The sequence below is a fragment of the Dipteris shenzhenensis genome, chromosome 18, assembly GCF_047967505.1.
Source record: "Dipteris shenzhenensis isolate YYH24624 ecotype China chromosome 18, Dip_SZ_1.0, whole genome shotgun sequence".
Taxonomy (NCBI): Eukaryota; Viridiplantae; Streptophyta; class Polypodiopsida; order Gleicheniales; family Dipteridaceae; genus Dipteris; species Dipteris shenzhenensis.
In genome coordinates, this window is record NC_141613.1 from 27,276,287 (window position 1) to 27,289,167 (window position 12,881).

Sequence of the window (12,881 nt, forward strand, 5' to 3'; positions counted from 1 at the left end):
GCTTTCATTTGTTTTGATTAGAAGAAACAGTGCCTTAGTCAAACCTCCCTCGCAACTCCTCCCTACCATCTATTAAATAGCCAAACAAATCATATCTTGACTTCATGGATCCGTTTAAGTGGCACCTTGGATTTCTTTCATCGCTTAGAATGCTATTAAATCCCTTTTGTACACGGATGAAACTTTACAAGCCTAAATGCATAAGACTCTCGACTACTAACACTGGTAACCTAGACATGATTTGTTGCTTTGCAAAACTTACAAACCTTAGAGGCAACTCTCCCTCGTGTGTGTGTTTTGGCCCTTGGGTGCTACACCGTTGATTTTGTGTGCTAGTTTCAATGTGGATCCATTTGGAAGAAAGTTATCACACAGAGAATCATTTACTATGATACACTTTCCATTATGAACCCTTGGCTCAGAAAATAACCTCACAAATTGATGAGTAATCAACAACGAACCCGTCACATTTTCTTAAGCTTTGGTTCCAAATCTTGTTGATTAGAATGGGTAAAAAGACCTTAAAAGCTGATTGGATTATATTGCCTAGAAGGCATTGAAATTGTGTTTTGTATAAGCACTAAGATACTTTGTCATTGGGAACCTCAAATTGTGTAGTTCAGTGATGGATAGTAGATTGTAGGGACAGGGTAGGAGAAGAGGATGTTGTGTAGTTTCCATTGATGTAAGTAGTAAGGGACAAATGGACACCATGAGGCATAAGGGAAGGAAAGAGAGCAATGCAAGTGAGTCATTCTCCCCCTTCTTTCGGTGCCCCACACGCTTTATAAGTAATTAGAGAAAATTTTGAGTTATGGTAAATATGTTTTCGTGTTGTAAATTTACTTTGTTTATCTCAATTTATAGTTTGTTCAAATCTAACATAAACTTTTAAAATTAGGAGTATCATTTTGAATTTCAGATATCTCAATTCACACATCTAATATATAAGGTATTTTAAAAATAATGCCGTGTGAAGTAATTATAAACATTAAGCATTGAAAAGGTGTTCAAGTATAAGGTCTCTCTCTCTCTCTCTCTCTCTCTCTCTCTCTCGTGCTATGAACTTTATCATTTTGAATATCATATTGAATTCGTATATATCAATGCTTGCAATTATTACACTAATATTGTCACTAGTTTTTGTAAATTGTAGATTAAGAAAAAAATGTCAATGTTTAGCATGGAATGGTGCAGGAGTAACATGTGTAAAAAATTTACTTTTTATATATTAACATTTCATCATCTTTACTATTTTGCAGTACTATTGATCCAAAAGTAAATAAGAAAAATGAATTTACCAAGCAAAGTATGCAATTGACACTCCATGTAAGTACGACATTGCAAAATTGCTTTGTTTTTTGCAAAACACATTTAACAGTAGATATGCTCTCCTACGCACTACCCCTCTAACACTGGTCGTGATCTTTTTTGAAATGGGGGAAAGGTAGAGAATCGTACTGGCTCTCCGCCGCCATACGTAATGTATAATTTTCTCCCCCGCCCCCCCCCCTTTTCCCCTCCCTTGCCTGTTCTTGTGCATGTATTCTAATGGGCACATTCTTCTCCTGCACATTTATATTGCATTAACATTCCATAGAAAACATACTAATCCCTTTTCTTTTTCTTTGTTTTTGCTACAGTTTGCAAATTCAATACATACATCTTTCTTTGGAGAAATATATTCTTCAAAAGGTACACATAACACAACTTTCACCTATGTTACAATTTCAAACGGGTGAAAAAAAAAAACAGCTTGAACATTGGAAAATAGACAATTCTTCTATCGTAATCTTGCATTAACACTAAGAATGAATTGGATAAGGAAAAGATGAGGGTTCAATTCTCCCATATCCATTTTGCATTGGTCCACTAAGCAAGGCATGAATTTTATCCAACGTCATGTGAGGTGACCAAGCATTCTAGTTTTTCCGTGTACACCAGCTACATGTGGGGATAAAGAAACCTCCCTAGCGGCCTTTCCCTCTAAGATTGTACACCTCTTTCATGACAATGTGCAACCTCTCGGATGCCTAGGGAAATTGCATGTGCCACCTTGGCATTCACACTACGGCGGATTTGACTCATTTGTGCGTGTGGGTTCCATCCTGCGCGTCCTAAAGAGTGAACGATTACTGGTCATGTGAGCGCGAGAGGATACCTTGGGCAAACGATGAAGTAGATCAAGAAGCGAGCCAGAGAGACAGAAACAACATCTGATCCCTCCGTCCTCTAATTCCTGTTGGCCATGTCGGAGAGATCTGAGAGAGGTGATGTCGTAGCTGGCATCGCCTTTTACCGTCCTCCAGGAGGACATACGACCGACGAAGCGATTGCGATGTTGTCACCTTACCATGGGCTGCTGGAACAGGCAGATGGGTTCCTCACTTCTGCAGTTGTGAAGAGCGTTGATGGAAGCTTGGTATGTTTGAAGTCTTATCGGAAGCAATCAGCTAACCATAGATAGGAGATGGCGCCATTTGTTTTCTTGTTCGGTGTTTTGGGTGTCATGGATCAGGATCCTAACAGCTTATCGTCTGCGCAGGCTGCAGCGTATGCATTGTGGAAAAGAGACACGAGCTTACAGAGCATTTTCATGATTCCCGAGGTATTCGCCGATCCTTTTCCCAGGTCTGTTTACTCCTTAATCGGCGATCGAGCGAGGCGTTAAGGGTACCTATGTATTCATGCTCTTCAATATGCTCCAAGAGCGAGACGCTAAGAGAACCTATGTCCTCATGCTCCAAATCGATCGAGTAGAGGGGCACTAGTAATTCTGTATATGTTTTACGGACTCTTCTGAGATTTCGTATTTTTCCGCAGTTAGAGGTTCTATTCGAAGAGCTTGATTCACGCGGATCGGTGGATGTTTTATTGTACGATGTGCAAATCGTTGGGTCAAGGATCGGGCTACCGCCCACCTTGAGCTCCAGCCAGGTGGTCGGGATCAGAGAGCTGCACATGAGTGATTCGGCGAGCCAAGAGAGGCTGATGGATGCGGGGTATGCAGCGTTGACAGGGGCATTTTCAAGCAGGGATGAGATGGGGTTTTGTGGTCTGCACAAATCGTTGGATGGGGGAAAAGTGGTGGAGGTAGTTGTATGGGCACACAAGGATGCGATCGATAAAGAGGGCGTGGCTGGCAATTATTGGGATGGTCTAGTGGATTCTCAGGAGCTCCATGTCTTTGATATTGTCTACTCTCCATGTGCATCCATGGAGAGTGGATCCAGTGCCTAGCATCATCAGCGGTATAGTGATACTACGCTTTATTATTATTGGTCGGTGTAAGTGCCTCACATAGCAAAGCTGGGTACTAAGCTTTATTATTACTAGTACCTAATGTGGCTACCTTTTCTCTCTCCATTCATTAGCCTGCCTCATGTTCTTCATACATTCAATTACTTCTCATTTCCTTAGTCACACTCTCTCCATACTCATGGAGACAAGAAGGAGAGGTGCTTGAGTGACTATCACAGCGAGTGGTTTACATATTATGCTAGTGATGGATCATCTATTTTCACGAAATATGTTAGGAGATGGGTTGATGATCTGTGTTTTTTGTTTTTTACAAATAAAAGATGCCACAAGATTTTACTAAGTAAGAAAAGTGAAAACTAGAGGGCATTGTCCAAAAAGGAAATTCCAAGTCAATGAGGGATACAAAAAAAATACTATAGTATGAAGTATTGCTTTGCAAGCTTACCAAACTTTTTGGCAAGAGAGAGTAAAGATACACAAGCCATCTATAGACTCACTAGGATTCCATGTAATAGTAACAGACTCCTTCTAGAATAATTTTTAGCTAAGTACACGAAAAATATAAGCTAAGTTCTAAGAATCTACCACACAAGAGCCAATGTGGACTAAAGTTTGAAATATCTCCAAGCAAACGTTCCTTGAAAATTTTCCTTAACCCTAACATTGTGCATCGACTTTGCTCAAATGAGCCTCTTTGGAAATAGGGTAGCTTCAAAAGATGCTTGCCAACAATGAGTATCAACTTGCAAGTGCTTATTGAGCCTCTTCCAAGGAGGCAAGAATCGGAAGAGAATTTTCCACAATAAGAATATGTATTCAGGCTCCAAGGAGACTACACTCATTGACTCCAAATTCTTCACATTTTTGACTTGTAGTCCTATGCCTCCTAAATTTCTATAGGGTATTACTGATGGTTACACTTACAGAGAGGTTCTCAATGAATTGGGCATAGAATAGAATAAATACTTCTTAGAACACATATAGTGCACTTTAAGCTGTAAGTGTTGTAATTGTCCCAAGGGGATTGACAAATGCATTAACTGAAATTGATGCAAGCATAAACAAGTTCAATCTTAACAATGAAGCAGACGCATGAGAGGCTACAATATGTCAAGCTCATCTCTTTAGCATTACAATATTAGCCTTCAAGAAGTAAGATTGGATCCAAGCACAAGAGGATTTAGGAGTAGGACTTGGATCCGGGGGTAGGAAGTCTAGGAAGCCAAATGGGATCAAGGAGTAGGAGGATTTGAGGTGCTGGACAATTCGGGGATAGGAGGATCTGAGGACAGGAAGATTCAAGAGATTAGATACTGAGTCAAATATGTTCCAAGACGAGTCCAAGACCAAGACAATAGAGAAGGGGGAATTGAGAGAAAGAGGATAGAATCTGAGAGCAAGAGGAACTCAAAATCCTAACATTCTAGGAGCCAGCAAATCTCAAATGCATGACATTCTAGAGAAAGAGGATCTCGGTGTTGGAAGAGGATAGGATATATGGAGCCAAATTTGGAATGATCCAGGACAAGATCTAAATATAAAATTCAAGCAAATACAAAACATTCTAGAAGCAAAATTCGAGTCGATTCCAACAAATCCGAGCAAGAACTTGGGCTAATTTCAAAGTAGAGTTGTGGGAACTACATCAAACTTTAGGGTAGAGTTGCAGGAACCGCATCAAAGTTTGGGATGGATCCAGGACAATATCCAAATATAAAATCCGAGCAAAGCCAAAACATTTTGGAGGCAAAATCTGGGTCGATGTCGATTCCAACAAATCTGAGCAAGAACTTAGGCAAATTTCAAAGTAAAGTTGCAAGAACTACATCAAACTTTAGGGTAGAGTTGCAGGAACTGCATCAAAGTTTGGGGCCTGATTCTCTAAGATCTAGATCATGCTCAAGACAGTCAATGAAAATAGAATGGCCTCTAACATAATCCTCTATTGCACCAAGCTTTGAATTTCAATTATAAGTGGCATGAGACCAAGTATAGGGACCTCCCTGAATCTTCATAGAAGCAAATGAAGAGGGTGTCAAAAAATTGGTTGACTTTCTTTTATCATGGATAAGGGAACATACTAAGACTAACAAGAAAATGTGTATTGTACAAACTAGAGCCTTATAAACAAGTGGATAAACTTATAACCCCAAGCTCAAGAACAAGAAACTCATAAAAAAGCTGGAAACCCAAATTATAAGCCTTACGTAAAATTACAACAAAACCACAAACAAATAGCAACGATAGGATCAGATGATATCAACTAGAAATGATTTGATACCAATTATTAGAAGGGCTATGATACTAATTATTGGTTGAAATTTAGGGAAGCCTAGATAAGATCAATCCTAATGAGTACAAAGTAGATGCACAAAAGGCCACATCTTGTCAAGCTCATTGCTTTAATAGTAGAATACATAGGCAATAGAGATACAACTAGATTAGGCATTAGAATCCATACAAAGGAGGTAAAATCTACATTGAACAAATAATAATATTTATATATCATTTACATAATAGTATCTAGTTGTGTCAGAGATAATTCATATACTAAAACACACTTGCTTTACAAGAGATAGTTCTAGCAAGACACCCACACACACGTGTGAGCATGTGCACATCAATACTCATGCACACATGCACATGCATGCATATGTGCATACACACACACACACACACACACAAGCGCACGCGTGCTAATTGGCTTTTCCTTCCATGTCACCTGGCACTCTAGATCTGTGGACAAGCGTTCCAATTGCAAAGGTAAGGGGGGGAGAGAGAGAGAGAGAGAGAGATTCAACTAGCCTCGACGGTCACACTTTTGTGGGGGATGAGCATTTTTCGAGCGAAATCTTCCGAGCGTTCGAGCGAAAGGAAAAAAAAAGCTTCCAACTATGTAAAAATATGGCAAAAATGGATTGGAAGAAAACATAGTTTCACCTAGAAATATGCAAAGTATTATAGTAATGCCTATTTTATACACAAATCTTTACGTGAATCTTTGGGAATGGTGAGTAAATGGGATGGCTTTTGAAGAAACCTACATGTAGAGTAGACTTCTCTATGAAAATTCCCATATAATCCTTCTTACAACTTTTACTTGATAAGGGGTGACATTGAAAACCCTCTCTCAACCTATCTTCATAAAAGGATTTCCCAAGAAACCTCATTGAAGCAAGCCATCAAGGTAGTTTCACCAACGAAACCCCTTTGAAGTAGGTCTTTCAAGATAGTTTCGCTGGTGAAACTACCTTGGACAACACTTTTAAAAAGTGACATAGATTTCACATCCAATGTTCAAATATAGTCATTCTGTGGGGGTTAAAGGTCACTGTGCCTTTACCCCGGTTATGTACAATACTCAAACACATATATAAATGAATGAAAAAGAAGATTAGGGTGTTTTGCACCCACCAAAACTTGTGTGGCTCTATGTCTCTCTCTCTCCCTCTTCCGTTCTTGCTTCTGTTGAGAGCACTCTTAACTGGTATCAGAGCCCGGGTGATCTAGCTGAGCGTGCGTGAATGCCTAGAAGCTCAGCAGCTCTATGGGAGGAAAGAGAAGCTCTGCGGGAAGCTTTGTGGGTGACTTTACTCGCATCCGAGTGTGCAGAGACATTGAAGGAACCTTTGGAAAAGTCACTTTGGTTTTGCGAAGTGGTTTTGAGAGCCTATTAAGTGTTTTCAAATAAAAAGTCGTTTTTTGAGCTTTTCTCTGTTCCGTTCGATGATAGAGACTCCGTATTGACTTGTAGAGGCAACTATTGCTTGCTTTTGGTATCCACTTCACTTCAAGAGCTTGGAAACACCTTCATTTTTTAATCTGGGGTCATTTCATTAGATTTCTGACTCACTGTGTCAGTTTCTGCGTTTTTCTGCCCGAGTGTTGGAACTCAAGTTTGGAGCAACTTATTTGCAGATCTATCAGTTCCGGTGGACTCAGGAGGTCCTAAAACTTCTATGTTGCTCAGCATTCGCACTCTGGTGGAGTTTACAAACAGCTCTGTTTTCAAAAACGTTTTTCAGCCCGTGTGTTAGACCCAGTGATTGAGACCACGGTTTTCAAAACCGTCTGTCCCATTGCATTCCGGACGCCCAAAAACCCCTACCTATCAGTTCTTACGTGATTCGGTGGAGTATATTCAGAGTTATAGATCTTTGTGTATTCGATTTCATCTCTCTGTTATGCATTTTTCATTCTAAGGTTTTGAAACCTTAGATTTATGCCACATCGCAGTGGATAAGTGTTGACTCCCATTTCTCACTCATCGGTTGGGATTTTGGAGTCCCGGCAGAAGAGAGATATTTGCAGATTTTCTTGCTGAGTCCGATTATGCAATGGCGCCCATGTTTTGAGGCATCTCAGGTTCTATTTTCAATAGCGGTCATTACCGTGGGACCATGATTTCTTGAGCATACCTTATGCAGATTACTCTGGTTGCAGTAGTTTGAGCAGTGTGCACTCATTCAGTGCACTCATTCATGGTGTGCATTGGGTTGCAATGGATGATTTATAGGCCATTTGGATGCATTGCGATCCTTATTAAATGCGCTGATAGGCCCAAATTTCCTTGTGGGATGCTATTTTTATGAACGCTTTGCACATGGATGTTATTTATGCTGAGGGACAGCTTTGACACATTGCAGGTGATGCACTGATAGTGCTATGCTCTCTTGGATGAGATATTATTGATGCATATACCAATGGACGGTGTTTATGCTTGAGTCATTTGGCACTTATTAGCATTTTGGATTGCCATTGCAGTTGGCATTTTCTTTTGGGCCAGATTTGCTCATATGGATGCATAGTATATGCACATGAGTCAGATGCATCTTTTGATGCTTTGAGCTTTGAGTTTTGGTGATATTTCACTCTATTGTGGCATACACATTTGGGTGCACCTGGTATTTGTTGTGATTCTCTTTTGTAGGCACTAGCATTTGGGATTTTTGCTTCATTTGCATCATGGCATACTCTTCCATGTCTGAAAAGGAGTTTTTTTAGCATTAAAAAGTTTGATGGGACAAACTTTTCTTTGTGGAAAGAACAAATAAGGGATGTGCTTATTCAAAAGAAGTAGATTAAACCCTTGGCAGGGATTGAAGCTAAGCCTGCAAATATGTCTGAGGATGATTGGAATGAGTTGGATGCATTAGCAAAATCTACTATTAGACTTCATCTTGCAGAGTTAGTTTATTTCACAGTAGTAAATGAGCAGACTACGGAAGATTTGTGGAAGAAACTGTGTGCCACTTATGAAAAGGAAACTGCCTCTAATAAAGTTTACCTCATGAAGAGGTTGTTTGAGCTGCAGATGAAGGAAGGGGTCTCCATTGCTTCTCACTTGAATGAATTCAATATTATTTTCAAGCAGCTTCAGGCTCAAAAGATGACTTTTGATGCGGAGACTAAGGCAATATTTCTCTTATGTTCATTGCCATCCTCATGGGATACCTTTCGTACAGCTATCAGTAACTCTGCACCTTGTGGAGTACTGAAATTTGATGATGTTGTGTGTTGCTTGTTGGCCGAGGAGATTAGACGAAAGTCTATGGACGGCAATAAGCAAGATGCAGCCTTAAATGTGCAAAGGGGTAGATCACAGTTCAGGGGGAAGTCCCAAGAAAGAGGGAAGTCTCGTAGCAAATCCAGGGCATGGAACATTGAGTGTTATCACTATGGCAAGAAGGGCCATATGAAAAAGGATTGCTACAAGGTGAAAAGAGAGCAAAAGGATAAGAAAAAGAATCCAAATTGGGGTGCAAATCAGAAGGAAGAGAGTCCAAGGGAGGACAAAGGAAAAGTGAAGATCGAGGAGATCAATGCAGTCACATATGATAGTGACAATGTCTCTTCATATCTAGTTTATCTGCAGAGTTGCTTATCATTTCAGATGATGCATATTCCCAGGATTGGATTTTGGATTCTGGTGCTTCATTCCATGTTACTCCCCATAGGGAATGGTTCTCCACACCTATGACAGTGGAAAGACAGGTTGTGTGCATCTTGGAAATGACTATGCATGTGACATAGTGGGAGTAGGTGACATAAAGTTTTCTTTTGCAAATGGGTCTGCATTTATTTTGAAACATATGAGACATGTGCCTAAGTTGACCAAGAGTCTTATTTCAGTGGGTCAGCTAGATGATGCTGGTTTTCACATGCTGGTTTTCACACCACTTTTGGCTTTCAAAGTTGGAAAATTCAGATGGGCTCTATGCTTTTGGCTAGGGGTGCCAAGTGTGGGACTTTGTATCCCTTACATGTATCAGGGGTATTTGATCATGTTGTTGCAATAACCGAGCAGCCAAGCACTTCTTTGTGGCATTGCAGGTTAGGGCACATGAGCCAGAATGGAATGAAACTCTTATGCCATTTGGGTTATGTACCACATTTGAGTTTCTTTGATTTTGAATTTTGTGAGCACTGTCTCTATGGGAAGCAGACTAAATTAGCCCATAAAAGAAGAAGAAAGAAAGAGTTTGAAAAGCTTGATTTGGTGCATTTAGACGTATGTGGTCCCACGCATACATGGTCATTAGGCGGGGTTGAATACTATGTGACATTCATTGATGATGCAACTAGGAAAGTGTGGGCTTATGTTATAGCTCGAAAGAGTGATGTGTTCCAGGTATTTCAGAAATGGCTGGCTTTGGTTGAGAATCAACGGTCAGGTAGAACGCTTAAATGCCTACGAACTGACAATGGTGGAGAGTATCTCTCTCATGACTTTTAGCATTTCTGTGATACACGTGGGATTAAGAGGGAGCTCACATCCCCTCGTACTCCAGAGCAAAATCCAATTGCAGAAAAGATGAACTGTACCATTTAAGAAAGGTTGCAATGTATGCTTTCCAATGCAAGTCTTTCTGGTGGTTTTTGGGCTGAAGCAATGAAGACTGCAGTGCATGTGATCAATAGATCACCTAGTAAGAGTTTGGATGGTGGTATTCCTGAAGAGGCATGGAGTGGCAAGAGGCCCTCTTACTCTCATTTGCATATATTTGGGTGTGAGGCATATGCACATGTGCCAAAAGAGCTTCGAAAGAAGCTAGATCCTAAGTCTAGGAAACGCATCTTTTTGGGTTATGGTAAAAGTGGAGAGATGGGCTATCGTCTCTGGGATCCAGAAGCAAAGAAGATCATATGTAGCCATGATGTAGTCTTCAATGAGAATAAGATGCATAAAGCACCCATGAGGGATGTTGAAATGAGGAGAATCACTTTCCAGGATGTGAATCCACCTGCATATGTTGATAGACAGCAAGCTGTCCATGCACCAAATGTGCAAGAAATGGTACCACCAAGTACTCCCACAGGTATACAATCAAGGGTAGATGATGGATCATCTATTGGTGGAAATGATGAGCCAAATGTGGCTGATATGCAGGTGGGACAGCAAGCTAAAATTCCCTTGAGAAGATCATCTAGAGTGTCTAGACCGCCTGATAGGTTTGTTTAAGGGATAGACTATGTGATGCTTACTGATTGCGGGGAGCCTTCTTGCTATAGAGAGGCTATGATGCGTGAGGATCAATGCAAGTGGGAGTATGTTATGCAATCAGAGATGAGTTCACTTATGAAGAATAAGACCTGGGACTTGGTTTCTTTGCTACATGGAAAGAAAGCATTGCCATGTAAATGGGTCTACAAGATGAAGGTCACAGGTGATGATGTGCCTAGGTATAAGGCCCGTTTGGTCGCTAAAGGGTTCAAGCAAGAGAAGGATGTGGACTTTGATGAGATATTCTCTCCGGTTGTGAAGATGACCACACTTAGATGCATGCTTGGACTAGTGGCATCAGAGGATATGGAGCTTATGCAAATGGATGTCAAGACATCTTTCTTGCATGGGGATTTGCATGAGGAAATTTACATGGTGCAGTCGAAAGGCTTTGAAAAAAAGGGCAAAGAGCATTTAGTTTGCAAGCTGAAGAAGAGTCTCTATGGTCTTAAGCAAGCACCTAGAGAATGGTATCAGAAGTTTGATGCTTTCATTCGGTCCTAGCGTTTTAGAAGGAGTGAATTTGATCACTGCCTCTACACTAAAAGGGTTAAGGATAATAGCCTGATAATCTTGGCACTATATGTGGATGATATGCTATTGGCTAGCAAGAATACTTATGAGCTAGATGCATTAAAGGCCAAGTTGCATGAGGCCTTTGATATGAAGGATTTGGGACTTGCAGGTCATATTCTTGGTATGCGCATCACGCGTGATCAGAGTAATAAACTCCTTTGGCTTTCACAGAAGGAGTATGTTACAAAAGTATTGCAGTGTTTCAATATGGAGGGGAGGAAGGCAGTGAGTACTCCATTGCCTCCATATGTGAAACTGAGTCATACAGATAGTCCCAAATCAGATGAGGAAAGGGCCATGATGGCTAAGGTTCCTTACGCATCAGCGGTTGGGAGTCTTATGTATGCTATGATAGCTACTAGACCAGACATTGCATTTGTAGTGGGAGTTGTTAGCCGGCATATGGCTAATCCAGGAAAGAGGCATTGGGAGGCAGTTAAGTGCATCATGAGGTACACGAAGGATACCAAGTAGATGTGCATCTGCTTTGGTAAAGGAGACATGTGTGTACTTGGGTACACAGATTCAGACTATGCAAGGCATGTGGATAGTAGGAGATCCACTTCTGGTTATGTGTTCACCTTTGCAGGTGGTGTAGCGTCGTGGATGTCTCGCGCACAGAAGTGCGTTGCTTTGTCTACCACAGAGGCTGAGTATATTGCAGCCACAGAGGGTTGCAAGGAGGCTATATGGCTTGATTGGCTAGTGGGAGATTTGGGGATTCATACAGGTGTACCGACATTGCATAGTGATTCCATGAGTGCTATTCAGGTAGCACGGAATCCGGTCTTTCATGCAAAGAACAAACACATGGAGGTCAGGTACCATTTCATCAAGGAGGTACTTAAGGACAAGCGCATAGAGCTTGTCAAGGTTCATACAGATGATAACCCTACAGATATGCTGACGAAGAGTCTACCTAGTCAGCGGTTTGAGTATTGTCGTGTATTGATGGGCATTGGATAATATGCTCACTGGTTGTTCTCCCTTAAAGGCACATTGTCCTTTAAGTGGGAGGTTGTGGGGGTTAAAGGTCACTGTGCCTTTACCCCAGTTATGTACAATACTCAAACACATATATAAATGAATGAAAAAGAAGATTAGGGTGTTTTGCACCCACCAAAACTTGTGTGGCTCTATGTCTCTCTCTCTCCCTCTTCCGTTCTTGCTTCCATTGAGAGCACTCTCACATTCAACCACTCAAACTAATCGGAAAACCCCATTTGAGCACATCTATGTGGTTATATCTTGTAAAATCTTGCATATATAGTATTAAAGTTTACATGCATTTTATGAGAGTGATATATAAGCCCGAGTTAATACTTATTTATAGTAGTTTAAACTTCTTTAGAAACATATCCATAAATATCTTGTTATTTATGCTATAAAACAATAGAAAGATCTTGTCATATGATATAAATGTGTTTAATAAGTAATTATATATGTATAAGATTATTACATTGAGAGTGATTATGAGGGATATTTCTTAAAGGAATTATTTTTTAAAGGTAGGGGTACAAAGGAATGTCTATGAATAAGA

General features: G+C 40.5%; 1 protein-coding gene across 1 annotated transcript; it reads left to right on the forward strand.

Annotated features, from left to right (window-relative positions):
- The first annotated feature begins 2,006 nt into the window (after window positions 1-2,006).
- Window positions 2,007-3,593, forward strand: LOC147891032 (uncharacterized). The gene is made up of 3 exons (XM_087389848.1): window positions 2,007-2,422; window positions 2,546-2,608; window positions 2,824-3,593. The coding sequence occupies exons 1-3, from the start codon at window positions 2,249-2,251 to the stop codon at window positions 3,238-3,240; spliced, it is 654 nt and encodes a 217-aa protein (XP_087245974.1). The 5' UTR covers window positions 2,007-2,248; the 3' UTR covers window positions 3,241-3,593.
- The last annotated feature ends 9,288 nt before the right edge of the window (window positions 3,594-12,881 follow it).

Excerpts from the sequence above, each read along its gene's own strand:
- LOC147891032 (XM_087389848.1), top strand. The coding sequence starts at position 2,249 with ATGTCGGAGAGATCTGAGAGAGGTGATGTCGTAGCTGGCATCGCCTTT. Across the intron at positions 2,423-2,545 it reads AGAGCGTTGATGGAAGCTTG|GCTGCAGCGTATGCATTGTG; the intron begins GTATGTTTGAAG and ends TCGTCTGCGCAG. Across the intron at positions 2,609-2,823 it reads GCATTTTCATGATTCCCGAG|TTAGAGGTTCTATTCGAAGA; the intron begins GTATTCGCCGAT and ends ATTTTTCCGCAG.